Source organism: Homalodisca vitripennis, chromosome 7, assembly GCF_021130785.1.
Source record: "Homalodisca vitripennis isolate AUS2020 chromosome 7, UT_GWSS_2.1, whole genome shotgun sequence".
NCBI lineage: Eukaryota > Metazoa > Arthropoda > Insecta > Hemiptera > Cicadellidae > Homalodisca > Homalodisca vitripennis.
Genome location: NC_060213.1, coordinates 128,617,567 through 128,640,971, shown reverse-complemented (window position 1 = coordinate 128,640,971; position 23,405 = coordinate 128,617,567). Strand labels below are relative to the sequence as shown.

At 34.6% G+C, this 23,405-nt stretch overlaps 1 protein-coding gene across 2 annotated transcripts in view; it reads left to right on the top strand.

Moving 5' to 3' along the window:
* LOC124366307 overlaps positions 1–23,405 on the top strand; it is a 117,651-nt gene that overhangs the window by 14,979 nt on the left and 79,267 nt on the right. The window contains exons 7-19 of one of the 2 annotated variants that reach the window (XM_046822748.1): positions 1,641–1,682; positions 2,876–3,021; positions 4,500–4,706; positions 5,474–5,552; positions 7,330–7,389; positions 10,080–10,180; positions 11,608–11,823; positions 14,692–14,770; positions 15,657–15,704; positions 17,553–17,674; positions 18,802–19,017; positions 21,003–21,084; positions 23,215–23,244. In XM_046822748.1, the coding sequence (XP_046678704.1) occupies positions 1,641–1,682; positions 2,876–3,021; positions 4,500–4,706; positions 5,474–5,552; positions 7,330–7,389; positions 10,080–10,180; positions 11,608–11,823; positions 14,692–14,770; positions 15,657–15,704; positions 17,553–17,674; positions 18,802–19,017; positions 21,003–21,084; positions 23,215–23,244 (1,428 nt within the window). The remainder of the gene's footprint in view (positions 1–1,640; positions 1,683–2,875; positions 3,022–4,499; positions 4,707–5,473; positions 5,553–7,329; positions 7,390–10,079; positions 10,181–11,607; positions 11,824–14,691; positions 14,771–15,656; positions 15,705–17,552; positions 17,675–18,801; positions 19,018–21,002; positions 21,085–23,214; positions 23,245–23,405) is intronic. The other variant, XM_046822749.1, reaches the window with a different exon arrangement.

Here is a 23,405-nt window from a genome sequence, read left to right as displayed (position 1 = left end):
TTACCAGGCCAACTGGACATGACATCAAGTACAAGTAAGTAAGTAAGTAAGTTGTATTTAACCATTTGCATACAGCTGTCTGGTTACGCAATGGCTGAAAGCTGGAAATGAATTTTAATTTACTCTAGTGGTGTTTCTTTGTACTAAGTTAAATCTTCGATAATGCTGTTTGATTCCTATTACGTTCTAGTGGAAAATTTAGGAACTATTACCAAACCACTTTGCGCGTCTTTATAACCTGCTTGTTAAAACAGAACGTTGTCTGCTGCGTGTTTTCATTTTGCAATCATGAGTTTAGTGTTTTACATTTTGATTTGTGTAAACCCAGCTGGGATCACTTCTGGCTGGTTTATATCTTCCAGTTGAACCTACTACTGGGTACAGCAAAAACCGATGTGTCACTTCAATCTGGGTAACGTTATGGATGTCCAGGAGCAACACATCACTAACTGCAAATGTTGAGATTCTGGGGTGCAAGGGCAATTCGATAGGTCTAGTCTACTGCGGGAGATGATTGTTGGAGTTCGGTGGGGTTCGTTTCCTACCAGAGGTAATTGCTAGCCTCAAGGGTGTGCCACCCTCTGCCTGCTTTGACTGGAGAGGCTGGTTCAGAGCTGGCCTCCACTGGCCTCCAAAGCTGTCCCCCCAGGGGACATGACTTTGAGATTAGTGCCCTAATTCTTCCTCATGGATCTCGATAGGAGGCGGCCCCTACCCTCTAACCTTACCCATCCTGAATATCCTTTCACTCCGGAAGCAATGCTAAGGTTCTTATAGGACAAAGTGTAATTTATAAGCTTCTTGTCCTAAGAGAATTTAACAAAATCTTGACGTAGTTCACCAACTATTGGAAAGAAACCTTGAATCTCGGCTCAGATTCCAGAATAAAGGAGGACGTCTAAAACCAGGAGAAACACCCCTGAGACTTTCTGAAAGGCATATGCCTTTGCTTGTACCGTCAAAAGAAAAGAAAAGAGCATCTTCTTGACAGTATAATGTTTGTTATAAATAGTGCATCTAGTGTAAAATAATACTTTTAGTGTGTAAAACTTCCATTTCAACTTTAAAATTTTATAAGATTACAGAGGTAAGAGAAACAAATATGTTATATTATTTCCTCCTCCCTCTCTCTACCGATTTTTCTCCCCCCCACCAAAAATTAGAGTGACCACTCATTCATCAATCATCTATTACTTGTATACTTTCATGCGTTCATTGTTAATAAATACCCTGTTAGTTTGGACAGGGGTGGTGAATTTTCCCAGGAGGACTTGATAGGTTGTTTTCGGCGGTTTGTGGAACTGCTGAAGTTATAGACTGGTGGGCCTCATGGTGTGTTTCCGGGGTGCGCAAACAGCCCTTGAGGCTTAAGTGCATGGCAGTAGGCCGCCCCAAGGGGGAAAAAAACTTCAAACAATAAAAGCAATTGTTTTTAATAGCTTGTAAAATAAAGTCGGCAGAGTGCCATTTCACTGCAGCTTAAAAGTCAGCTGTTAAGGGGTTAATGAATGTTGTTATTTTACTTGTTAGCTATTTCTATGTAACTGTCCCAATCATAATTCTAATATTTAAAAGATATTCTCTATATTTATATCAAATGATAAGCATTTTTATTCTTGATATTGTTTTTAATTTTACAGGCAGTAGAGTCTGGTTCTGATCCAAAATCCATAAAACGTGTGGTTAGTATTTGCAGTTTTCATTGTACAGCTAGTGTAAAATTTGACGAAAATGTCACTTTATTTTTGAATTATCTCTATGCATAAATTTCGAATGGGGTTTTTTTATGGATTTTTAAGAAATTTTCCTTGATTTCCATTTAAGCACAAAATACTGTATAAACGTGTGCCTTAAAATACATAATTTTTCTGTACAGTGTACGTTAGTGTAACGTAGATCCTATTGAGATACAGTTTTGGCTGAAATAAAAATATATTTCCCGCGGTTGTAGATTGGTGATTGTTTTAAAACTAAATAGCAGCATAACATTACTCAAAAACAAAATAATAAAAAAATATAAAATGTTTATACATGTTTATTAAAAGCAGGTGAAACTAAGTGAAAATTAAAGTAAAAAAATGAATACTAAAGAAGAATTACAAACTCTAATGAACTATTAAAAAGATCCTCAAAATTTATAGAATATTATGCAAGTTAATAATACAAATCCTATATTAAAACAAATTGTGAAATTAAAAGAAAAGTCCATGTAAATTGTATGGATATTTTACCAACTATTTGCATATCTGTTTGTAATTTTTATTCTAATTTTTGGGGTATTAATATAAAGTTACTGTGATTATTGGCTTAATCCCAAAGCATGTCAGTATAACATTAATAAACTAAAATGTTTCAAAGCTGATGAATTTACTATAATTTCATACACATATATATATATATATATATATCCGGGTTGGAGTCTCGGCGGAGCAAGTACTTTTTGTGATTCAATGTTTATAGAAATTAAATTTGGCTATTGACATTTATAGAAATTTAATTAATCTAAATAAAAGTTGTGTGACAGGTACTTGGTCTTCCGAACATATGTTAGTTTGGTTATTTAAACGCATATGTGACAGAAACGGCCATGTACAATATAATTGAATTGTAAAAAGTAAGGGCTCTGTGGTGTAGTGGTAGCACACTCACCCGGCAAGTGAGAGATCTGGGTTCGAGACTTGGCGGAGCAAGTATTTTTTGTGATTTAATGTTTATTGAAATTAAATTCTGTTACTCCCGTTTATACAAATGAATGTATGTGTGTATGTATAAACATCCTGAAAATAGTGAAATTCCTTAACAAGCAGAAAAAAAATTCCAATCGAAGTAAGTTTGGAAAGATATTACTATAATACTGATAGTGATATTGTGGCAGACTGTGGAGCCGAGCGACATGGTGAACGTTCCGTGCACTCAACCGGCAGAGAAGCTACCCGCTCCACAGTTGGACAAGGAGTGGCACTACCACGACGGCCAGGGCTTCTACTACATTGTGGACAAGCACCTCAAGAGCAATGTGATGTGAGTTTTCTTGGCTTGACATTAATTTGTTTATAAAGACACCGTAATAGATCCACTTACTTGGCGTTTCTACTGAGTTGTTAGCGAGCATCTCAAGGTCAACAGGAATTGTCTGTCTGTATATGTTAGTGGTGTAATACCATGTGTGAGGCTATGAGCCTTGATTGGCAATGTTCTGTTAAAACAAGGTTGTGTGCCTTGCTCTCCACCTCTCCAGGTGACTGAAATCTGTCATCTGCTGTAATGGATTTACTAGTAACTCATTGTAACTGCTCGGTTACCAACTCGAATTGTATTACAATTTTATAAACTGAGGTATATTATTCAGTCTGTAGTAAATTTTGAAAACACTCCTAGTAAAAGGAGTTTTTTAAAGCAATTTGAACGCTTATACTGCCAAGTGGAAGTCAGTGGAAGTGTATCAATTTGATGTATCCTCACAATTAACATTGTCTCGTTGTGGTTTCACACCTAACTACGACTGAAGAGACTAAAAAAAGTCGTAACAATAATAGCACACTCGATGACCCAAGAAGATGGCACATATATATTTTTTTTCTCTTAGGACAAGAAGCTTAAAAATTGCACGTAGTCTTAAAAGGACCTTTACACTGCTTCCGGAGTGACAGGATGTTCTGAATGGGTAAGGTTGGGAGTAGGGACCACCTCCTGTCGAGATCCATCAGGAAGAATTTAGGGCATTAACCTCAATCATGTCCCCTCGAAAGAAGGGGGAGCCAGAAGATGTCAGACCCTTTTGTCTAGATTAGTAAGAACCTTTGACTCTTTCCCACCAACTCCAACAGTCATCAGCTGCAGTAAACTAAACCTATCGAACTACCCTTTCAACCCAGAATCTTGAAAATTGCGGTTAGTGATGTGCCGCTCCCGGACATCCATAAGGTTGTCCAGATTTCGGTTTGCTGTGCCCAGTGTGGGTTCAACTGGAAGCTATAAACCAGCCAGAAGTGAACTCTTCTGGGTAATAGAAGATGGCATGTTAGCATTTAACTAATCGCAGGCTCAACAAAATTTTGAAGCTCTAACCACACTGCTAATGCAGAGTCAGACACACACGAGGTGATATGTGCACTGACTACAGTGCTCGCAGAGGCTGAGGTTTTGGTTTTGAACTTTAAGATATACGGAGAACCGTAATTACAAAGAGTTAATCTTTTACTAATCGAAAGAAAATTAATCAACATGTAATTAGACCTAGTTGAACAGAAACAATTTTATGCTTAATTGGGTTTGAACACCGGACAAATTGTGTTCAACGAGCGTAAACGTGCTGCTGTTTCTGAGATGACAGTGATCTAATCGTTCTCAGTTGAGTCTAGTATGACTGGACCTCCAGATTGTAACTGCATCACTCTATCACTAACACTATCATCCAGTTTCCATGTTGAGTGTTATGACAATTAGGTGCAGGTATTTCTTTGTATCTACTGTTTTGTAAATTATAAATTTTGTCACAGGAACCTGAAGTGTCTTAGCTACCACTCGTGCCCTGGCCGGGGCTCCCTAACGGTCCAGGCGGGGGCTTCCATCCTCCTCAAGGTCAGACATAACCATGAGCCAGACCTGTTGTACCGTGAGATCTGCCTCTTCTCTCACACTGTCAAGCGGAGAGCCAGAGATGAGACTACTCCCATCTCCACAATTTACACTGAAGGGGTTGCTCTGTATGTACATGTCTTTTTGTTTTTATTTTAGGGTCTAAATTAAATTAATCTCTTTTCTCACCAATATATACAATGCATTTAAAAATAATTAACTGACTATCAAGTGTCAACATTTTGTGACCCGCTTCCGGCCCCATATTCAGAACTAATTTTAAACATTTTTCTGTGTCTTCTTCAAGACCACACTTTCATTAAAGACTACCCGACAGGGCAGGACAGTGTTAAGCTCTTTCCTCTTTATGTAGTTTAATATTTATAGTGAATTAATCAACTATGATTAACTAAACTTTCGAAACAACCAAATTCTCATGAAATTGTTTAAAAACTGTGTTTAAATGTTTAATATTTAAATATTAACTTTTTAGAATCATAAATTGTTAACAAGAATTTTATTTAATATAAGGTGCTACGATTTCGACTCTAGAAACTTAACTTTTATGTGTCATTATGATGTGGTATTTTTGAAAGTTATTTCTATAAATCTGTGAGAAGCTACTTTCATTGCTAAATTGTATTACCTGTTTAAACCAATTGATCAGCGAATTAATGATTAATGTATTATCCTCATTATTAGTAATGATTATTATAATACAACATTTTTATACCAATTTTAAATAAAAAATGTCTCAGTACTGGTCTTTGTGGCATACCTGTTACTTCATTTACATTTATTACAATTGCTATTATTTCTCCTTGCCATCATTCATTATTGATTATTGTATTATTCTCTTGATGCTTCATTCATAACAAGTGTTTGTTTGATGTAGGTACCCAGCTGCCGCAGCCACCATGCAAGAGAGTAAAGTGAAAGATAAACTTATCAAGATAAGGAAGTGTATAAAGGGTGTAAGTCAACAGTTTATTAGTCATTCATAGTGGCGTAACTATTGGGGGGGATGAGGGGAGAAAAGATTCCCCCGAAAACCCCCAAAAAGATTGTACAATAGTAACAGTTAAACTTGGTTTGAAACACAGCATTTAAGTATTTTACTTGTCTTTTTAACTTATTCAAATTTATTTTATAACCCCTGTGTTGGATACTCTGCCAGATTCATCCCCCAAAACCGAGTTTTTGTTACGTCACGGCCATTAAAATGATTGTAATTGTTGCGATGAATTTAAAAATAAATTATGCCAAAACTGGTCTTCTCTACTAAAAAGTTAATTTATTCATTAATTCAATAAAAATTACACATTCTGTAGCAGAGCTAAAATAAACATGTGAATTGTCAGAATCAAACCAACCAACAAATAAAGAGAAAGAGAAATCAAAAGTACAAATAACATTTGGGCTTAATAAAATTATCTAAGGCATATAAGAAATATAAATTAAGTACTAAAGTACTCTTCAACATAGTAATATGCCTTTTTTAAAAGATTCTGGCAATTTATTGTAAAGTTCTATTGCAGAATAATACACTCCCTGCTGATAGTTTTAACCGATAAACAGGATAGTGAAGTATCTGATTCCTTGTATTGTAAGGCTAGTTGCACACACACCGATTTTGGACGACCGATTTTTTACCGGCCGTCCAAATTCCAATAGTGAACTGAATGAGGGAACGGAACCTGGCACACACGCCGACAGCTGATCGGCGCCGGTTCACATTGGAATTTGGACGGCCGGTAAAAATCGGTCGTCCAAAATCGGTGTGTGTGCAACTAGCCTAAGGGTGAAATATTTGATTTTTATGGAACTGTTTACTATTATATTTGTAAAAACTTCAAAAATGTACAGAGATGGGAGGGTCAAAATGTTCTTATTTATGAAAAATGGTTTACATGACTGTTGGGATCGGAGCTTAAACATAATTCTTATAATACGTTTTTGTAATTTGAACACAGTTTTTGAGTTCAATTTCCTCAAAATGCCACCGAATATCTCAGGTGCGAGAAAACATATGCGTAGTAGACAGACTTAATAGTATAAAAATTTGTTACAGAGCTAATTTGTTCTCAAAGCAAAACAAACTATATTTAGTTTTTTTTTTATTAGTTGCTCTACGTTTTTGCTCTAAGTATTATGTCACTGTTTCTGGTCATGAATGTCTGCATGTTAGTAAGAGTTAGTAAGTTCCTGTAAAATCTAATCTAATCTAAATTAATGGTAAAAAAATTTAAGTTGTCTATAAAAACTGTCATTATCTAGTCAAATATCATTTCCATGTCTAAACATGGCTTCATCCACAATTACTCCCACTGCTGATTAAATGTATAATTCCATAATAATTCAAGTAGGTTTGAAAGGCTCAACTAATATTAGATCCAAAACTGACCACGTTTTAGTTTAAAAATTGCATACAGTTTAGTTTAAAAAAATTTGTTATTCAAAGTGTAATAAACTCACACTTTTAGTATTTTGTTTTATATAGTACTTGATTGAATTTTAAAATTGCAAAAATACATTTTAAATGTCAAAAGTATTGCTATTTTTTTGTGTTTCCTGAAACTAATGGAAAAAGGTCAGTTTAGGATGTTTTTACTCAAATGTACTCAACCTTTATCTTTTATGTTGGTAATTCTTATTTTAGGTATAAATAGGTGTTGTACAGTTGTAATTTTAAGTAAACCATTGGAATTCTTTCATTACACAAAGGTTGTTAAAATGTTGTATTTGTTACAGCAACTGGATTTGCCTTCATACAGTGATGATTATGGTGATAAGGACCTTTACTATGGGCAGGTAATAATATTTTCTGGATATTCACACCTATACATGTCATTGAGACACAGCACAACGTTGTGTGTAACACATGGAAACTGCTGTCTTGATTATGACACACGGTATAACAACAATCATGTATTGCTCTTACAAGAGTGGTTGTTTGTTAGTTAACCCATTGAAGAAGCAATTAACCTAGCCTGTCCTGGACTGAATGTTTGAATAGATTTCAGATACTGTCCAAGTATCTGTCTACTTTTGAAGTACGCAAATTGTCTTGTTCCATAGAGTAGTGGAGGAACTTTAAACTCATTCAACAACTATAACAGTTAAACACTAAACATTGAGAACACGATACATAGAATGTAAGCAGAACATTAAAGTGATGAAAATTGAGCACATGGCAAAATATAAACAATAACTAAACAAGCTATTAGTTGTGGTTCCAGTGTGCAGACAAAACAAATTGAAACGGAATAATTGCTTATAAGGATGCACTAGGGCACAAAACTGCGATCTAGCGGAAAAACAAACAAATGCGTGATCGTTAGGGTCTAGAAAGAGCACATTGAGTGCCGCTCGGGCAAGATTCTTCAGTCCCGCTCGCTCGCGACGAGTGATGCTCGGGCAAGTTCCCCAGTGGGTTAATCAAATGTATATAACTTGTTGATAATACTTGAAAGTGAAATTACCTACAAATAGATACAAGGATTTCCGGACATTTGCCATTGTCAGTCACACAAGAAATCGATAAACTACGTTTCGAGATCTGCAATGTGATATCTTCCTCAGGTAGTAACTAACCTAACACATAACTAAAATCTAGGTTAAAATAAACAAATCATACCAGAGCGTTGTGTCACATATATCAGGTATCACAACAGTAATGTTGTGTATCAAATCCATGCACACTATCAGAATCAGAAATTTATTGTCACGTAACGTTACATAATTAAATGAACAGATGACTCGTCAATATAGTTTAAAATATACTAATCCTAATAAAAAAAGTTATAAACATAATTAATAATTCATTGATAAATAATCAATATTAATTTCACAAACAGTGATCCAGTATGTATATAAAACATTAAATTCTAATGGTACAGGTACAGGTTATAATTCATATTAAAATTAAATAAATCTAGATGTAGCTATTATTATCCTAAAATAAAATAATTTACAAGACATAAAACATATTTAAAAATAATTTGTGATAAAATAAATACAGTGGAATTATATATATATATATATATATATATATATATTAGATAGATAAGATTGTCGTGTATGCTTAATATAGAGATCATATTTTCTCTTCTCAAATGGTAAAATACAGGGTGTTCATTTGAAAACTTCAAACTTGTATTAAAAGATTTATCGTCCAAATATCAAAATTCTGTAAACAGGAGTGTATAGTACTAATTGGGGGGGAATTATTTTCAAAATGGGGGTACTCACCCCCATGCACCCCATACCCAAAGCCAAAATTTTGAAATGGCAACTATACCTTGTGAAACCTCAAATTATTTCATTTTTTTTACCAAAATACAGCATTTTTTATGAGCTTAAATTTTGGCTTTGGATACATGGGGGTGAGAACAACTCCCAATTTTGAAAATAATTCCCCCCCAATTAGTACTATACACTCCCGTTTACAGAATTTTAATACTTGGGCTATAAATCTTTTAATATGAATTTGAAGTTTTCAAATGAACACCCATATATATTATATTGAAGTTGAAAAAAATGAAAATAATTCTTAACACAGGAGTATTCTTCATTATTAACAATACGTGCGTAATGATTAATTAATTTTATTTCAACTGAGGAAGTTCTTAAGTATTTTGTCCAGATCAGATAGATTCTGATGTTGGGTGTACTACAGGGTGCAGTTCTCTCCTCCTAAAGGGACTTTTAACACCAAGTGATCAGTGTGGATATCAGTGTGATTAGTGTGTGACACATTATCACTCATTCCAATAAAATAGTGTGAACTCCACCAATCCTACTTAAATAACTAATTGGAACTTCTGAGGGTCTTGACTCAGGTAAATGAGCTACTCGCGTGACAATTTAATTTCAATAAATAATTTTATCTTCGAATCTTTACTCACTTACATAATCGGTCTTTAAATCAGTGTTATGAAGTAATATACCAACTAATTTAGAAACAAATTAATTTTGGAAGATAATTTTAACAATGTTAAATTAACTAGAGAGAGAGAGGACGCAGACTGAGATGTTAACTACCTTTAATTTTGAACGCGACTGACGACCACCGGATCAGCAGGTCAAGCGGTGGTCATCGCCTAAGTGGCCGTGGTCAGTCAAAAAGGACTAGGGCCTGTGTTAGAGGCTAGCTAGCACTGGTCAGCAAGACACAAGGCTAGCTGCACAATTCCAGGTCCATAACTTTGTACAACTTCTATTGTAATAATATTTAATTCTAGTTCCTGAACTAAAAACTTTAAATTACTTGGTTGGTGATGGGTTAAGTAATATTGAGAAAATTAGTTTCTTTTAAACCGGAATAATTATGTGACCAATATAGGTTATATTTATTCTCGCAGTTAACATATGTTTTATCTAGCAGTAACGATTTCAAAACGCGTTATGGCGTTACAATAGCCTCAGACTTTCTTTGAAATTTGGCCATCTGTTTGTTGCAAGACTACGCCAGCTCTGTCACTGTGTGAAACGTGTTTCAGTGCCTGAAAGAGTCTGAAGTGTTACAAGGACGTTACAAGCCTGTGTACCATGACAGGAAAGGTTACTACTTCCTGGAGACGTTCTCTTCTGACAGCCTCAGGTACGACTTAGTCTAGTGTTACCTACTGAGAACAGATTCAATTTTAAATGGGTTGTCATGTTAACCCTTTGAGTGCCAAATATTTACTGAGTGGGTGTACTGAAAAGTGCCAGATATTTTTCTTGTGGACGTACCTAAAAGTGCCAGCTGTTTCTAAGGCATTTTGCAAGGTTTCAGTAAAAGATTCACAGTTTTATTGTTTAATAAACTATCTACATATTTTTTTCTCTGAAAACTCTGCCTAATTAACATAAAATAATAAAGTTACTATAAAATTAAATTTAGGAATACAAAAAATGGACTTACCTAAAAAATTCCAGAATTTATTTATAAATTTCATTTTTCAACCAAATTATCATTACCAAAAGAATTCATATCCAGTTCTTTGTCCATATCACTGGAAAGAGTATTCAATTGTCTATAAATCTTGAAAAATTCATAGCATTATCTTCAATAATGAGTGAGTTATATAACTTTTAAGTAACTGATAAATATGCGTCACAATCTGTTGACAGTGATGTCAGTGTCTTCTAGATTGATTTTTGTTAAAGTCAGTTGATTGGAAGTGTACTGTAACAATTTATTTTTAAAAGAACAGTTCCTCATGAACAGCTTAATATGATATTAGTTTAAAAATGTAAATAATTTTGTACTTTTAGTGATTTTTTTCTCGAACATTCAGTAAAATTGGATGTTGGTACTCACTCAACGGGTTAATATACCACCACTTCCAGAAAAGTTTTGTAGATCGATGATGGTGCAGGTCACTGGCATATTGTCTGCCTGCAAGAATAGCACTGTAAACAAAATAAACGACTGACCTGGATCTTATTGGTTAAATTTAATTCTTAGCATTTTGCATTCATAACACCATAGGGCTGGAGGCTATAACAACATTCACATTCATTGTTGGTTTATCTGATGTTGTTATAATATTATTCGCCTCAATTTTTTGTGGTGTTGTGAATGAAGATGTTATTATTAATTAATATGTCACCAAATCAATAATAAGTTAATTTAAGATTTCCTTCACATTCATGAAAGCCTTAAGACATCTAGAAAGTAGAAAAGAGAGACTAAAATCATCTAAAACGTAGACACTAAATGAGCCTCCAATTACCTTGACGTAGAAGCGAGTTGAAACTGAAAGTACCTTGTACCTAGATACTGGTTTAACCTAGTATCCTGAGCTAATAATTAAATTCAGTGCAAAGTTAACACGTTTTTAATTTTGTATTTCCTTATGTCAAGTGAAATATTTTCTATAATCGTATTTATTCAATTTCAACGAGAAATAAAAATATTATTTTGAATGCTCCAAACTAACTTTAGTTTACGAAAGTGTACTAAATTGGTACTCTACTCTTTTGTTCCATACTCATATACCAATAGAGAAGTGATTTAATGAACTGTATCTGTATGTACAGGTACCTGATGTGTGTTGAGCCGCACTGCCTTGCTCAGGCCAAGATGGCTCTGGAGGACAGTGCTCCTGTACTCCCACAGGTCACCTCGGGCAGTCACAACCATGCTCCGGATCTGCTACGGGCCTCCTGTTTCTCTTTCCTAGACTCTCTACGGCACCGGGTGCGCTCAGAACTCGGCAAGGACGTAGATGCCATCTACAGGGAAGAGTGTGACAAGTGAGTTGACTGATAGCTGTAAACACGGTTCCGTCTGAGCACAAGGTTTTTACTATTGAAGAGATAATTTTCTTTATGAACATTATATTAACGTTTAGTGTAGTTCAACTTAAACTTTATATTTGGGACTAATATGATGTTGAATTGATACAATTTAAATTGGTAGAACTGAGGTGATTCATTAATTGGTACAAAAAAACTGAGGAAGGGAGTTTTTCATATTTAAAAACTAAGTGAGTTAATCCAGCTAAATTTGTGTTATAATTCTGAGTAAACTACAGCAAATGCAGTATAGAGGAAGCACTAGGTAATAGGTGACTCCACCTTGTGCAAATTCTGTATAGAGGAAGCATTAGGTGATAGGTGAATCCACTTTATGCAAATGCTGTACAGAGGAAGCACTTGATGATATGTCACTCCACCTTATGCAAATGCTGTACAGAAGAAGCACTAGGTGATAGGTGAATCCACCTTGTGCAAATGCTGTATAGAGGAAGCACTTGGTGATAGGTGAATCCACTTTATGCAAATGCTGAATAGAGGAACCACTTGATGATATGTCACTCCACCTTATGCAAATGCTGTACAGAAGAAGCAGTAGGTGATAGGTGTATCCACCTTGTGCAAATGCTGTATAGAGGAAGCACTTGGTGATAGGTGAACCCACTTTATGCAAATGCTGTACAGAAGAAGCACTTGGTGATAGGTGAAACCACCTTATACAAATGCTATTTAGAGGAAGCACTTGGTGATATTAGACTCCACCTTGTGCAAATGCTGTACAGAAGAAGCATTTGGTGATAGGTGATTCCACCTTATGCAAATGCTGTATAGAGGAACCACTTGATGATATGTCACTCCACCTTATGCAAATGCTGTACAGAAGAAGCACTAGGTGATAGGTGAATCCACCTTGTGCAAATGCTGTATAGAGGAAGCACTTGGTGATAGGTGAATCCACTTTATGCAAATGCTGAATAGAGGAACCACTTGATGATATGTCACTCCACCTTATGCAAATGCTGTACAGAAGAAGCAGTAGGTGATAGGTGTATCCACCTTGTGCAAATGCTGTATAGAGGAAGCACTTGGTGATAGGTGAACCCACTTTATGCAAATGCTGTACAGAAGAAGCACTTGGTGATAGGTGAAACCACCTTATACAAATGCTATTTAGAGGAAGCACTTGGTGATATTAGACTCCACCTTGTGCAAATGCTGTACAGAAGAAGCACTTGGTGATAGGTGATTCCACCTTATGCAAATGCTGTATAGAGGAACCACTTGATGATATGTCACTCCACCTTATGCAAATGCTGTACAGAAGAAGCACTAGGTGATAGATGAATCCACCTTGTGCAAATGCTGTATAGAGGAAGCACTTGGTGATAGGTGAATCCACTTTATGCAAGTGCTATTTAGAGGAAGCACTTGGTGATATTAGACTCCATCTTGTGCAAATGCTGTACAGAAGAAGCACTAGGTGATAGGTGAATCCACCTTGTTCAAATGCTGTACAGAGGAAGCACTAGGTGAAAGGTGACTCCTCTTTATGCAAATGCTGTATAGAGGAACCACTTGATGATATGTCACTCCACCTTATGCAAATGCTGTACAGAAGAAGCAGTAGGTGATAGGTGAATCCACCTTGTGCAAATGCTGTATAGAGGAAGCACTTGGTGATAGGTGAATTCACTTTATGCAAATGCTGAACAGAAGAAGCAGTAGGTGATAGGTGAATCCACCTTATGCAAATGCTGTATAGAGGAACTACTTGGTGATAGGTGAATCCACCTTGTGCAAATGCTGTACAGATGAAGCACTAGGTGAAAGGTGACTCCACTTTATGCAAATTCTGTATAGAGGAAGCACTAGGTGATAGGTGAATCCACCTTGTGCAAATTCTGTATAGAGGAAGCATTAGGTGATAGGTGAATCCACTTTATGCAAATGCTGTACAGAGGAAGCACTAGGTGAAAGGTGACTCCACCTTACGCAAATGCTGTATAGAGGAAGCACTAGGTGATAGGTGAAACCACCTTGTGCAAATGCTGTATAGAACAAGCACTAGGTGATAGGTGAATCCACTTTATGCAAATTCTGTATAGAGGAAGCCCTTGACGATATGTGAATCCTGTGCAAAAGCTGTACAGAGGAAACTCTTGGTAATGGTGACTCCACCTTGTGCAAATGCTGTATAAAAGAAGCACATTTGTGATAGGTTTCACCATCTTATGCTAGTATCTGAGTTAGTACCTGCTTAAATTCACATACAAAATATGGACTTATAAATAAATGTTGAAAAGATAAAGATAAATCCATATATTATTTATTATAAATTAAGAACCAATGTAATGTTAGGAACTGGACTGTTATCTGTAACTCTGTGAAGTGATCAACATCCTAGGCCGTCATCCATTGAAACAGATCCATTCAATCTACACTAAAGGCTTTCTTCGACTCTGGTATTAAAAGTTTCTGAATACTATTAGGAATAGCTATTTTCAGATTGGCTATTAAATTATTTCATGTTAAAATAATCAAATTTGAAAAGTTATCAAACTTAAAACAGTTATTTATTGTAAAAATAGAACATAAACTAATTCATTTTCCATAGAAAAAATTTATACAATTGAAATTGGGAAATCTTGACATTATATGCTCAATTAAATGATGAGTTATGATGATGTTTATTCTTATAAAATACTGTAATTTCCTTTCTACAATGAGATAACTAATAAAACCAGGTTAAGTTGTATTGTGTTCATTATGGAATATCTAAAACTTCTTAATATAAAACATAAGCACTATAATATTGTCCAATAAGTGCCTGCAGTATACATGTGACATTGCTGGCTTGTGTTGCAGAGAGCCAGTGGTGGCTGCTCAGTTATCGAAGAATTCTTTGCTGAAGATTTTGTTGGAAATTCGTCATGATGAAGAAAGGGTGAGGATTTGTCTAAAGTTTTACTGTATTGTGTTGTGTTTAGCTTACTATGAAATTGTTAACCTCCTACTAATGATTTGTACTGCTAGTATATACAGTTATGTTTCAAGTCTTAAATAAGTCAGGGTCTGTGTTATCGAGATCTCAGAAGGAACTACAGTCATACTTGGGATGGACAAGTGTTGGGAGTGGAAGAAGATAGTAGTGGCAGAGAGACTTTAGGTTAGGGGCATCGACATGCTCATACATCCTACCTTTGGAATTTTGAATATTAAACATTTTAATAAAACTGTGTTTTTGATAGTAAGAAAAGAATTTTTTATATTGGAGATATAAAAAAATGTGCAGTAAAATTTATAATTTTCTTAAAATAAAATGGAAACTGTAGCAAACCTTGTTACTTAATTAATTTCGCTAAAACTTGTGAAAGACATTTGTCTAGTTACTGTGTTTGTTATATAGAGCAGTTGGTTATAAGAATAGTAGAATGATAGAATTCAATTTATTAATGTACAGTAGAGGTAATTTAGGTTACAAATTTTTTAAGTTTTGTTGAAAAGATTTTGGATTTGTTTGTTTTTTTTCTTTACTGATTACTTTCTGTAAAGTTTTTATTTGATTTGAGTTTTTCAGGCTACATACAGAGAGGTATTATTTTACTTTGGTTTTTCGATTATCGATTTTTTTAAATAAAAATAATTTGATATTGAATTTGACTTTATTTTATTTCAATATAACAATAAAATTTCACTATTAAAAATTTATATTTATAAACCATATTTTATATTTGTAACCTCTTACATCTATAAAACTTTAAAGTGATGACTTTTCTAAAACTATATTCTTATAATTGGTGACAATGCTTACTGATGAAGTTATGTTTCAGGGAATTGACACGAGAATACCCAAGAACGAAAATGACAACCAAATTGAGGTGAATAAAATTTTATATAAAAACAAGTTGAGTAAATGTCATAGTTTTATGAGAATACATGCCTCATCTCATACTATCCCTCAATTAATTGATGTAAACTTTATTCTTTCTTTTATATAAAGCATTCTGATTCTGATTATGTTGTCTTACAAGACAAGTTTTTTTAGCTCACAGTGTTCAAAGTGATGTGTAAAAAAAGAGGATGTTAAAATTTATATTTTTTATTTATAATACGAGGGTCGTCCACAAAGTAACCTCTGTTTTGAAATAAAAAATAAACCAGTTGAGATACAAAAAGTTTATTATGTAAATGTTAAAACTACGGTTTTTCTCTACTTTTCTATATATTCACCATACAAATTCAAGCACTTATCATATCTTTTAACAGTTGTTGAAATTCCGTCTTTAAAAAAATCTGCCGCCTGAGAACGTAGCCAGCCTGTCACAGTGTTTTGAAGCTCTTCATCACTCGCAAACCTCTGAGATGCAAGCCACCGCTTCATGTATGGTAAAAGATGGAAATCACTGGGAGCCAGGTCCGGGCTGTAAGGGGGGTGCTCAAAAACGTCCCATTTGAACTTTTCCAAAAGTTCTGTTGTTCTTTGAGCTGTATGAGGGCGGGCGTTGTCATGGACAAACACACCACCATATGTCAGAAGACCACGACGCTTGTTTTGAATCGCTCGTAGCCGTTTTAAGGTTATAAGGACCACAGTAAGCTGCTGCTGTAATGGTCGTACCACGCTCCATAAATTCAACGTGCAAGTTGCCCTTAGCATCCCACTTTGTTCACCAAGTCATCACTGACAGGAGACGTCCGGTCTTCATTGTGAACGTTCGTTCTTCCATTTTAAAAAAACGAACCCATTGACGGACTACACCTTCGCTCATAATGTTTGGGCCATAAGCCGTACTCAATTCACAATGAATTTCAGCAGCTGTGTAACTTTTCGACCACAGAAATCTTATTACACCACGCACTTCACACTTGGCGGGATTTTCTATCACGGCGCTCATGTTTTTACGTTGTAGCAAAAGAACGCGCGATCGCACGACGCTCTCTCTTGCACAGCTACAAGTGTACTGAACGGCTGTGCACACCGATGTGAGAATGTCGGCGCTACCCCCACTACTTATCGCGCCACACCCAAACGGCGGTTACTTTATGGACGACCCTCGTAGTTGCACACCATTATTTTTTTAATATATCACTATCTGCATGCAAAGTTTGGTATCTGTAACTGTAAAGTTCTAAAGTAATTATTTATAAATTTACAGTTTATTTATAAAAAACTGCAATGGTGGCTAGCGGCTAAATGACACATTCTCTATGTTTATGGACCATTTTTTGTTTGATATGATGAGTACCATCAGTCACAGAAGTTTGTGACATCCTTTTTTGAACAACCTGTAATATATTATATATTACGTTAAATAAACAAATATAAATAAGTATAAGTTTTAGGATTGGATATTTTATAACTTATCTAATTGTCTTAAATTCACACAAAAAGTGTACTATAAAGTTTTAAGCGTTTTAACTTGTTCTGAAGTTTTCTTACAAGAAAATGTGAATTTCTTAAAAAAAGTCATAAGATACAATAATCACAATGAACTCAATGTTTGCTTTAAAATAAAAGCAAACAGTTTGAACGTGACAATATTCCAATTAAAACTATTTTACTGTATTACTGGCTAATATATGACATGAGGACATTGCCTTTCTACAAATGAATATTATTAGATTCATTATTGTTTCTTATACAATTTGAAACTGCTTTATAGTATTGAACTTTGGATATTGATATTTGAAACTGATCTAAAAATACGGGATGTTGTCATGTATAGGAGGAGGAGTTGTGGTGTAGTGACGTGCCGGCTGAAAGGTTACCATGTGAACAATACAGAGGGTGGGTCTACCATGACTCCAGAGGCTACTACTATTGCTGTCATCGTACTGTCAACAAAAGGTACATGTTGATTCTCTGACTTCATCTTCTCTAGTTTGTAATCTTCTCAGTGTATTTGTATCTTCTAGATCCACTAAAGATCTATTTGGTGAATTTACAGCATTATCATGAGGTTAGATCATTTTAAAGCTATGATTTTAAAGTCGGTTTGTCTCAAGAAGGGAGTACATTGGAAGTCTGAAAATTGAGTTTGGTCCTGCAGCACCATTCCATGCTACTATTTTTAGGTGGTATTCGGAATTTCAAAGGGGGTGAAATTCGCTTGAAGATGACGAACGTTCAGGAAGGCTGCATTTCTGTTGTCACTCAAGAAAACATTGATTGGGTGCTCTTCCTAGGGATTGAATCTCTGTGTCAGAGCGAATAATTATGATGACTTTTCAAAAGTCAGGAAAAATTATTTCTCGATGGGTAACCCACAATTTGACAGTGAGCAAAAAGCTGAGTATGTGAGAGTCAGCCAACATAACCTTCAACTGCGTAATAATGGTGCTCATTGCATTGTTTCCAAAATTGTCACTGGTGATCAGATGTATATCCTATTTTTACATTCCAACTGGAGGTGAGGTTCATGTATGGTTGTTTGAAAATGAGCCATCACCCACAATGATTGAGAAACATTAATGTACGCTGTTTTCTTCAGGGGCGTGGGATTGTTGAAGCCTATTGAGATGGAGGGTCAAAAGACAGCTAGTTGGTACACAGAACAATACTCGCCAGAAGTTCTTCTGGACTTGAAAATTTAAAATTAAATTTTGCATCATGACAATGTCTCTTGTCACACTGCTGTAAAAATCATGATATTTTCAGCTAATATCGCTGTATGCGATTTTGAGTTATTCATCAATCTAAAGCAACATTTAAAATTTATGATGAGATTAAAAAATTCAGTGGCTAGGTTTTTTGAAGGAGTTCCAACAAAAGTGAATTGACGTTGTAAGAGATTACTTTGAACACGATTAACGTTTGGTAAGTCAGCACAAAAACTCTTCATATGTCTCAAAACTTACAGTACCGTAACCTTTTTACTCATTAAATTTTTTAAAAATCAGTGTTGTAATATCCTATGAAAGATGATTAGTTTGAATATTTTTGTGTAAGTACGTTATGTATGTTTGGTGATACAGGAGACATTTGCGATGCTGCGAGAAGCAATGTGACGCAACTGCCTGGCTCGATGAAAAGCCTGATGCTCCTGTGAGTCGTGCGAGAGGTAGCCCTCTACACAACCATGCGCCGAATAAGCATTGGTGGACTCTGCTGAAGTTCCTGCACAGGGTGACGACCAGAGCTCATCATGAATACCTCCCTCTAACAGCAATATTCGAGCAGGAGGCCAAGACGTGAGTATCGGCTGGTTTTATGTCGGGTTTATTGCAATTCTATTTGAACTCATAGCACAAGAATAATTTATTGTAATTTTGAGTGGAAAGCAATAATAACTAAATTGCTCTCTCTTTTAACCCTTTCACGGTTTTTGACGTAATATTACATTCGTAGCGAATGTGTAAAATTGTGCTACTAACATAATATTACATATCGTTTCTGTTTTGTTCTGTTGTCTGCCGTAATATTGTGCAAGAAGCATTTCTATGACAACCCCATGTCACGTAGGTAGTTCTGGTGTTTTCTACTAGATGTCAGCACTTCCTTCGTCCTCTGTCAGGAGTTTTTGCACCTTTTTGAGTTCTCTGTAGTCGCATAATGCAGACAGCTACCATGTATTGTTGCATATAACCCACCTATCCTGAAGTATATATCTAAACTCTACAAACCTATCTCTGTTGAAAATTAAACAGCAACTACAGTACATTCAGCAAAATTGTGATAGAACAGTAAAATTCTTACTTTAATATGATACTTGTTCAGAGTTAGTCAGGTATTTATTTGTCACGTAAGTTTACATAATCATCTAAAAGGATGTTAAGAATATATCTAAGAATGAGTGTGATGCCAAGTTGAATATGATGTTTCATCTTAGTGATCCATTGGCCTAGACTCACGTATATACCACGTGCAGTGATGCACGGACCGAACCTGGACTCACTTGCGCAGCACGATCTGTTGACGTTGCGATGTACTATTTAAAGTATTTATAGTTTTTCCCGTTAGATGGTATGCCAATACGCTTTCTGCAAACCTTTTGAGTTGTTGGTGAGTTCAGGTGTGCCAACTATGGCAGAAAAATATCACTTTTTTCAATAATTGTAATCTATTTACCAGTGCTTATTTTGTGTTGATACTAGGATTATGTTAGTCAAAAATTACGGCTAGCACTTCTGACAATATTATTGAAAGTTTATTACAGTAGTTTTATAAAATCCATTTAAATATTTATTTGTGGTATTCGGTAAAATTTTGTTTTGTTGCAAGGCTAAAGGCTAGCCTGCAAAGTAGAAACTACGTTGTTTGTCGTTTGTTTGTGAAGTTTTATTTTTTTCTTTATTATTTTTAATTTTAATTTTTTTATTTTATTTTTACAGTGTATTTTTTTAGTATAGTTCTGTGTTTTTATATGCAAATTGTGTGTGAATGCTACAAAATCTGCGACCCGTGCAAACTGATGGAAAAACTGCACTTGATGAGTACTCAAATATAATTTTTTTAAATAATAAATGTTCAAATAAAAATTTTAATATGATTTATGTTTCATGACAAAGAGTTACTGAACTAAAGTTTTTTCACATAAAAACCCAACATTTTTGTTATAATTAACATTATTAGTAAATTTAAAACTAAATAAAAATTAATTTTATAGTTGTAAAATGTAGCCTAGTGTTGTACAATTTTATAGTTGTAACATGATGGTAAAATAACCATGGTAATAACTTAATTAGTTAGGTTTCTATAAAAATTATACAAAACCTTTACACTTTCAGCAAAATTAATTGCTAGTTCAGGTCCATGCAGCACCAGAAAAACTACTAGGCCAATGGGTTAAGCTTACGCAGTAGTATCCATGACTATCATCTAAGTTTTTTGTTGATACCTTCAAAACATTGTGTTGCACCTATGTGCAACACAGGTGCAACACAATGTGCAGGTGTGAGATGATAAGTCATGAAGTGTAATGCCAAGATGAATGTAATATATCTTCTGTGTACCCTGCAGGCTATATTTTTGGTTTAGCAGATAAATATAATTTATGTTATTGAACTTTTTGTGTTTAGATATTTGAGAACAAACTAATAATAAATTAAAAGCCAAAATTGTGGTGGCTAGATGAAAAATAAGTTATAGTAACTAATCAACAGTCAAATATTTTTAATCGTGATCATTACCACAATTTTATTTTTTAAATAGTGTTACCATTTACGTTTGTTGGCAGACATCCAGAAGGTGCGGCTTTGATACCACAACACAAAGTCAGAGAAACACTTTATAAACTCACCGTCAACAAATATTTTAAGGTTTGTTATAGTTATAGTTTACTGCTTAGTTATTGCTCTAGTTAATCCTTCAGAAGCAGACTAAGACTGCTATATGAATTTCAGCAAATGAGTGACAAAGCTGTACTGTACTAAATAATGCACATTTGTATGTACGAAGATTGTTTGGAAAATAAGTTGCTTTAACAAATAAAACATTGCACATACACTTTTTGTATTATATATATTTGAAAGAGTAACAATTAAACTATTTTTAACATTTATAGCTAAGCACTTATCTAGGTAAAAGTTTTTCAGTAACTATTGAACAAAATTCTGCCGCCTATGCACGTAATTGATCACCGTAATTTTCATGGCAATGAGGTGTGGCACCATTCCATTGATTTTCTTATTTTTTAACCTTGATTTAAGAAACTTGTAATTCATTCCAGTGACAATGTGGTTTTAAAAAAATCACCTTCTCTATGGTACCGGATAAGAAACTTTAGAACTGGTTCCATTCTCTTTGTTTTAAGTTCATCGGTCAAGAGTTTCGGTACCCACCAGGCAGAAGTTTTATGATATCAAGTGCCAAAGTCACAAGTTCTGTGTACACTAGATCTGTGATTTTGAATCTTTGATTATACTAAACATAATGATTGATTCATTGGTAACTACTTTGCCACTTCGCTTTTTGTCCTGAACATTGGAGGAAAACTGCCACCATTTTAACTGCAGTATCGTTCATAGTGTCATCTCCATACACGGATCAAAATTCTCGATGAATTTCCATCGAGTGCATGTATTTACCAAAAGAAATCTAATAATGCTGTGTAGTTCACATTTTGCAGGAGAGTTGAGTGCAGTGGCTGTTTTAAACACCAGTTTAGAGCACATAGAATGACAATGACATTCACTGTGACACTGCCAAATCATAATAAACGCAGCTACACGGCCCCACTCAGATCACAACGCTATTCCTACATGTTCTGCAATCAGATGCCTTGGCAACTTACTTTCCGGACAACCCTCATATTTGAAGAAAGACCTGTATCTTAAGTTGTATCCAACAAACATATTTTGGTTATGGTTGGGCTGTTATGTTGGAGTAAAATTAAACACAACAAAAGTAGAAGGCAACAAAGTGCTGCGCGTTTGTAAATGCATGTAACTTGATTACAAACTTGCGTTTGAAGGTTTATAAACATTATGATGAGTCTACTATTGGTAAACATTATTATCTAGTGGTTACTTACATGGCCAATAATAAAACAATATGGGCTACCTCCATAACGAGACAGATTACAATTAGTAGATGTCAGCAACATTGATAGCTGGGTAAGTTTACTAGAAGGGTAAAAATAATTAGTTACAATATTGTTTATTTCGTCAAAATGGATTTAAAATTATTTATAGTGTAATAAATAATATTGAAACTGTTTTGGAAACTGATAACATTATTATACTACCAAGTAAAAAGTTTAGAAATGCTTTGCAATTTTGGTATGGTTGGTATCTTTTGCATAAATAACATCCTCCCAACAATCGACAGCTGGTCCTCAGGGAGCTGGATACCAAACAACCAAACTGCACTGCAACTGCAACTGTGGGGGTTGGTTTGGGGGGGGGATACTGTGTTCAACCAAACTGTTTAAAAGTTGTCTACTTATCAGAAAACATTTGTAGAGAGTTGCTGCTAGGTCAACCTACCCTTATTTAAGGCTCATGTTGTATAATAATTGTTACTATGGTTAGGTACTTTACAGCTAATTCCTGTACCAATTTCAAATGTAGGTCACATAATTGTAACATAACCACGTGACCTTTACTCTGATCTCTAGGAATATGAATAATAAAGAATTTCTGATTCTGAATTTATGATTTCTGATATCTCAATAAAATAAATTTTTCTATATAAAAATTTGCTGCTCACAACAACATTTTCTCTAATTTTTTCTAAAATTATTTATATAATCTACAGTGTTTATTTAGTTATGTGTGTAAAATTTGTTATGGTTTTATGTAGCTGCTAGGAAAAAGCATACTTTTAAAACATTTAAATTGCGTTAAAGAAAATATTTTGCAAAAAATTGTATTATTTTTTTATAGTAGGACTAATTAAATACGCTATCAGTATTTTTATACAATAATGGAATTTTTTTTCTTTTTCAGGATATAAGTACAGAAGAACTTAATCCAGGGGTAAGTGATTAAGCTGTGATTAATACTCACAAGTAATTTAGAAGTATTAAATGAATTACTAGATATCCATGTCATGCACTCCTGTATTGTTTGTGTATATTGCTGCATCATGAATAGCAGTGAATTATCTTATGAAAAATGATGTTATCATTATATATAAA